This window comes from Myotis lucifugus, unplaced genomic scaffold, assembly GCF_000147115.1.
Source record: "Myotis lucifugus unplaced genomic scaffold, Myoluc2.0 scaffold_316, whole genome shotgun sequence".
Taxonomy (NCBI): Eukaryota; Metazoa; Chordata; class Mammalia; order Chiroptera; family Vespertilionidae; genus Myotis; species Myotis lucifugus.
Window position 1 is genome coordinate 118,606 of NW_005871364.1, and position 6,000 is coordinate 124,605.

At 53.0% G+C, this 6,000-nt stretch overlaps 1 protein-coding gene across 1 annotated transcript in view; it reads left to right on the top strand.

Annotated features, from left to right (window-relative positions):
- Positions 1-6,000, top strand: part of RIN3 (Ras and Rab interactor 3) — a 76,219-nt gene that overhangs the window by 61,543 nt on the left and 8,676 nt on the right. Inside the window, 1 exon segment of the mRNA XM_006100536.2 lies at positions 5,522-5,653. Within this exon segment, the coding sequence (XP_006100598.1) occupies positions 5,522-5,653 (132 nt within the window).

The window sequence follows — 6,000 nt, forward strand, 5'->3', positions numbered from 1 at the left end:
GGTATAATGAGTTTGTAAAATACGCATTGCATCTTTAAAGACGCGCACAAATGCTGGTGCTGTGTGGGAGACGGAGGCACGGCCTTTGGAAGGAAAGGGGAGGGCTTGCCAGGTGGGTGAGTGGCGAAAACCAAGGGGCAGGAATGCAGGTGACTTGCTCTGAGGCCATCGACTAGGCCATGTGGCTGGAGGAGAGGAGGGTCATTCACGTGGGACAGGTGTCTGTGGGCCCGATTGCAGAAGGCCTTGAACATCAGGGTAAGAGATCTGGACTTCATTCCCTAAGCAGTGGGGAGCACTGATGGTTCTTGTGAAGAGACGTAGCATGATCGGAGCTGTAACTCGAGATGAGTTGGTAGACAGAGTAGATCACAGGACAGAGAGCCTGCTGGGGGGCAGGCTTAGAGAGTGGGGCTAGGGAAAGCAAAGGGTGAGCACAGGAGGCAGTCAGGAGGAAGACACCACTGGCCACAGGGGAGAGAGGGCCCCAGAAGAAAAGGGGGACTCCCAGGCCTTGCATCTCAGCACTTGGGGGGGGGGGATGGGTTCCTTGATGGAAACGGGAGGCCTCAGTAAGGGCTGGTTTCCAGGAAAAGATGATGCACACCCTGGCTTGGCCCCCGATGGGGAAGGACTCGTGGAGTCTCTGTAAAGGCTTATCTGAGTTGGTGCCAAGTCACCAGCTCTGAGGCCTTGCTGGGAGCTCGGCAGTCATCCATCACCCATTCATTCATTCATTCATTCACCCATTCATTCCTCCAGCACCGTGCCATGCCCAGCACTGTGCCATGCCCAGCACTGTGCCATGCTCTGTGTACCAGGGCGACAGAGAGTTGCTCATGGGTAGGTGGAGGGACAGATGCAGGAGTCCCCTGCAGCGGGTGGCTGAATACAACTCACTCTGGAACAAATGAGTCCCAGAGAAGTTAACCTTCTGTTTTAAGTTCACATGGCTAGAAGGTGGGAATCAAGGAGATGCGCCCCAAAGCCCGCTTCTGAGGCACCGGGTCAGCCAAGATTTTCAAGAAGAGAAGAAAGAGAAAGGGGCAAAGGACTCTCTAATCCCATGGAGCACAGTCTGGAGGGCTCCCCCCCCCCGCCCCCCCATCTCTAAGTCCTCAAACCTGGGCCCCAGCTGGACCACCCTTTTGGCTGAAAGTCACTGTCCCTCCAGCAGGGTTTCCCATCTTGGCACGGGAGACAGTTAGGGGCTGAGTAATTCTGTATGGCAGAGGCTGTCCTTGCACCCTAAGATGTGTAGCAGCATCCCTGGCCTCGACGCCAGGGGGACCATCACTCTAGTGGTGACAACCAAAAAAGCGACTCCAGATATTGCCACACGGCCCCTCAGGGGTAAGTCCCCCTGCTGGAGAACCACGGCTCGGAAGCAAATGACGTGCCTGACTGGATCCCTCGGTGCGTTATTCATAGAACACTCCAGAAGACGATGTTTTTGGAGCCGGAGTAGAAATTCCGTCAGCCCAAATCCACACGTGAGCGCCAGTGAATTCCAAAGGCACAGGCGGGCTTTGCCTCACATTCCTGCTGCCTGACTCCCCTTGTTCCTAACTCATTACTCAAACAAGAAACGAGTCTCCTGGATGCCAGGATTCTAATCATTCCATTATCGCCATGAAAAACAACCTCTGGCGCAAAACAGCCTTTCCCTGGGAACCGATCGGTCGTGTCCCGGCTCCTAGAGGTTTATGGGAAGGCTTTCTCCGGCGGGAGCCTTGGAACAAATCTTCAGAGAGCCTCGCTGCACCGAGCTGCATCGTGAATGTTCTGTAGCGGGTGCTTCCCAGGGAGCTTGGTGGGAGCCCTCCATGGAAAGCGGCCCACAGGATTCTCACCACAACCCCCTGGGATATCATGTTCTCTGTGTCAGTTCACCGGTGACTGGAAACGCAGGCTCAGAGACGTAAAGCCATTAGCCCAAGGTCGCCCAGCTAGGTAGCGGTGTGCTGGGACTCGCGGCGGTCTGCCTGCCTCTGCTGGTCAGTGCTGTGTTACCAGCCCCTTCAGCCTGTTCATTTTACAGGCAGAAAAACTGGGGCCACCTGAGAAAACAAAACATGGGTGTCGGTAAGAGCTCACCTTTCCGTGGCACTTTACGGGTTCCAAATCGCGTTCGTATTATTTTCCTCATTTTGTCCTCTTGAAAACCTGAAAGACCATCAGGGCCGGTGTTGCTGGCCCCATGTTGCAGATGTAAAAACTGAGTGTGGCCAGGAAGGCAGGCCACAGGCACACCTTTCTCTGGAAAGCAAACAAGGAGGAGTGGAACTATGGAGACACCGTGTCCACGCAGAGCCCACTGAGGCGGTGCTGGTTCGTGCTTCTCGGGGTGCGATCCCCAGAGGGGCTGGGATATTCAACACTGAGCTCCCGTCTTTTTTCGAAAGAAACTCCGTACCCATTAGTAGTCACTCCCCATCTCCTCCTCCCCCAGTGCCTGGCACCCACTAGTCTGCTTCTGTCTCCCTGGATTTGCTGATCCTGGGCATTTCATATGAATGGAATCATACAATACGTGCAACACGTGGTCTTCGGGGATTGCTCCTTTCACGTAGCGTAATGATTTCAAGGTTCATCGGTGTCGGAGCATGTACCGGTAGTGTGTTCTTTTTATGGCCAGCGGGTGTCCCATTGTCTGGATCGAACACATCTTGTCTGTTTGCTCAGCAGCCGATAAATATTTTTGCTGTTTTCTGCCTTTGGGCTTTTATGAATGATGTTGCTGTGACCGTGTGAGTACAAGTCTGTGTGTGAACCTTTCTCTCGGGTGTGTAACCGGGAGTGGAATTACTGGGTCAAATGTTAAGATGAGTAATCGTTTAATTCAGTATTTTAAAAAATAAAAATGAGTGCACAAAAATCTGTGATGAACAAAAACATCAACCTTTTTAAGCAAAGGCAGGGTGTTGTCTGTTGTGTGGCCCGTGTGACTGTACAGCAGGAACAGACGTTTCCAATCAGCTGGTAACTTCCTGGGCTCATGTGAGTTTGTGGGGCCTGACAATGGCATGCAAGCAAATGTTTAACCAGGGTTTGACATGCAGTCGTGTTTTTTCATTAACTTCTTCCACTTGGGTTCAAAATACGAGGGGATATTTTGATAAGTAGCTGTCGGAGCACACATGTTCCTGTTGCCACAGGCCCCACTATGGCCCAATAAAGCACTGACCGCTGACATGGTTTCACTTAATTCTCAAATCTCCACCTCCTTCTCCAGCCTCTCTGCCCAGATTAGAGGAGGGCAGGACTGTCCCCGGGTTTGCAGCTAGTGAATGGGAGAGCTGGGATTTGAACCTGGGCCTGGCTCTACATCACTCACTGTCCCTCTCACGACTTCATAAGGTGTGTGGCCAAGGGAGAGTCACTTAAGCTCTCTGAGCCTCGGTCTCTTCTTCAGGAAGGCGGGCAAAATACCCACTGTGTGTGATTGCTGTGAGGAATGATGTGCGCATGCACAGTCAACTGGGAAATTCGCTTTCCTCCCTGGAGGTGCGTGCCTTGAGGCAACGAAATGAATCACTAATTGAAACCTTTCCTCACGTGTGCTATGGGAACCCACCAACCATGTCCCCCTAAAGCAGCGGTTCTCAACCTGTGGGTCGCAACCCCTTTGGGGGTCGAACAACCCTTTCACGGGTCGCCTAAGACTATCGGAAAACACACATATAATTACATATTGTTTTTGTGACTAATCACTATGCTTTAATTATGTTCAATTTGTAACAATGAAAATACATCCTGCATATCAGATATTTACATTACAATTCGTAACAGTAGCAAAATTACAGTTATGAAGTAGCAACGAAAATAATTTTATGGTTGGGGGTCACCACAACATGAGGAACTGTATTAAAGGGTCACAGCATTAGGAAGGTTGAAAACCACTGCCCTAAATGAAGCCACATGTGAACATTTCATTTTTGTCCTCAGGCTTAGAAAAATAACTTGGTTTTCCCTCCCCCCTAACCGCGCCCTCCCCTGCCCCCCCACCAAGAAACAGGTGTATTTTCTCAGGGACACTGAGAAGAATGTAGCTGATTGTATTTCCCTTTTCACTTTGGCCACCAGAAACTCAAAGCCAGATTGTGCTCAAAGAGCAGTGTGTGACTCTGCTTATGCGTGTCTTGCTTTTTCCCGTGATGTACGATCCTCTTGTAATCTATGTTTCTCCTGATGTTTACATTTTTATTGTAGATTTTTACTGTTTTATCATGTATTTCCTGATGGGTCACCTAAACCTTTGGTAAAACATGCCAAGCAGAACTACCTTTTTGAGAGAAGTGTAGATTGCCTGGTGTGTATTTGAACTGATTATTCATCTCCCCCAAGACACAGCGGGCAGCAGCCCTGGATGATCCTCTGGGGCCACTCCCAGTCCTGGTAGCTCTAGCTCAGTCTGGAGACCTTTGTCCGAGCCCTTTAGTGAGAGGAGGCGAGAAGGGAGTTGGGGAGCCCAGTGGCCGTTCCTCACTGTGCAAAGCTGCCCCGCCAAGTGGTCCTGGTCCCCAGGGCACCTGTATTCAGGCTAAGAGACCAATGGGGAGCTCCAGGAGGAATCCTCGCCCTCCGGGTCCCACCTCTGATTTTTGTGTTGCTTTATGGTCAGTCTTCAGAGCCCAACTGGGAAGGCCCCCCTTCCAGCCGCTTCTCTTCCCCAAGGCCTCTGTTCCTGCGGAGAGGCTCGCGCCCTGGGAACATCTCCCGCGTAAGCAGCAGGGAGGAGCGCTCCCTTTTGGAGGCGTGTACATTTTAAAGGAAACCCTATGCAAAGGGCGCCACCTCAGCCCAAGGAATGAACGTCGAATGGTGGGATTGCTGCCTGGTAGCACTGATTGAGGGAGGGCTTTCTGTTTTGCAGATGGAGGGAGATGTGTGGTTTCAGAGGGAAGGCAGGGGGTGGGGGGATGAGAGAGGGAGCGGGTAAGAGATCAACCAAAGGACTTGTAAGCATGCATATAAGCATAACCCATGGACACAGACAGTAGTGGGGGGTGAGGGCGTGTGCTGGGGGTGGGAACGGCTGGGGAGAGGTCAATAGGGGGAAAGGAGACATATGTAATACTTTCAACAATAAAGAATTTTTAAAAATACCTAAGAAAAGGGGGGGCGGAGTAGGGAGCCTTCCCAGAAGACATCAACGTCAGACAGGCAGGTGCTTCTGGGTGGGCCCGTGGACACGCGTGGTGTGAACTTGACTGCCAGTCAGGCAGCAAGTGGCATTGAGGGGAAGGGCGGGAAAGAGGAAGGGCCTGGGTCTTGCCCGCCCCGGCGGAGGGCACCTTTCTCGGTTCCTTCTTCCCAAGCCCGGACTGTGTCACAGGCCACCCCTGAAGTCTGCTTCCAGGGTCACCCCCGTCCTGAGAGTCCTAAGAGAGCGGGAAGGTTCCTCTTCCAGCAGTGACCACCCGCTACCCAGAAAACCACCGGCCCCTCCCCCTGGGCAGGGAGCCGCTCACAGGGAGAACCTCTCACTCACCGCCTTCTGCCTCCTTCCTCCTCCCAGGGAAGCCCTACGGGGCAGACGACTTCCTGCCCGTGCTCATGTACGTGCTGGCCCGCAGCAACCTCACGGAGATGCTTCTCAACGTGGAGTACATGATGGAGCTCATGGACCCCGCCCTGCAGCTGGGGGAGGGTGAGTCACCCCGGGGGCCTATTGCACACCCCTAACCCAGCCCTGCGGGAGGTACACTGGGCAGTCCAGTGAGCACCTCCTAGATGTCAGACTCCTCTGAGCTTTGGGGACACCGCACAGAGCCCGACACAGACCCTGTGCTAGGGAGCTCACGGACTAGCAGGGGAGCTGGGCCAATCGAGGGACCATATCACTGCTGCTTGACATATGCTGACATGGTGAGAAGCCCAGAGGGTATGGGAGCTTGTTTACTCAGGCGGTGCAGGTCAGAGAGGCTTCCCTGGAGGAGGTCACACCTGAGCGGCAGCATGGGAGATTGAATAGGAACCAGCCAGATAAAGAATGGG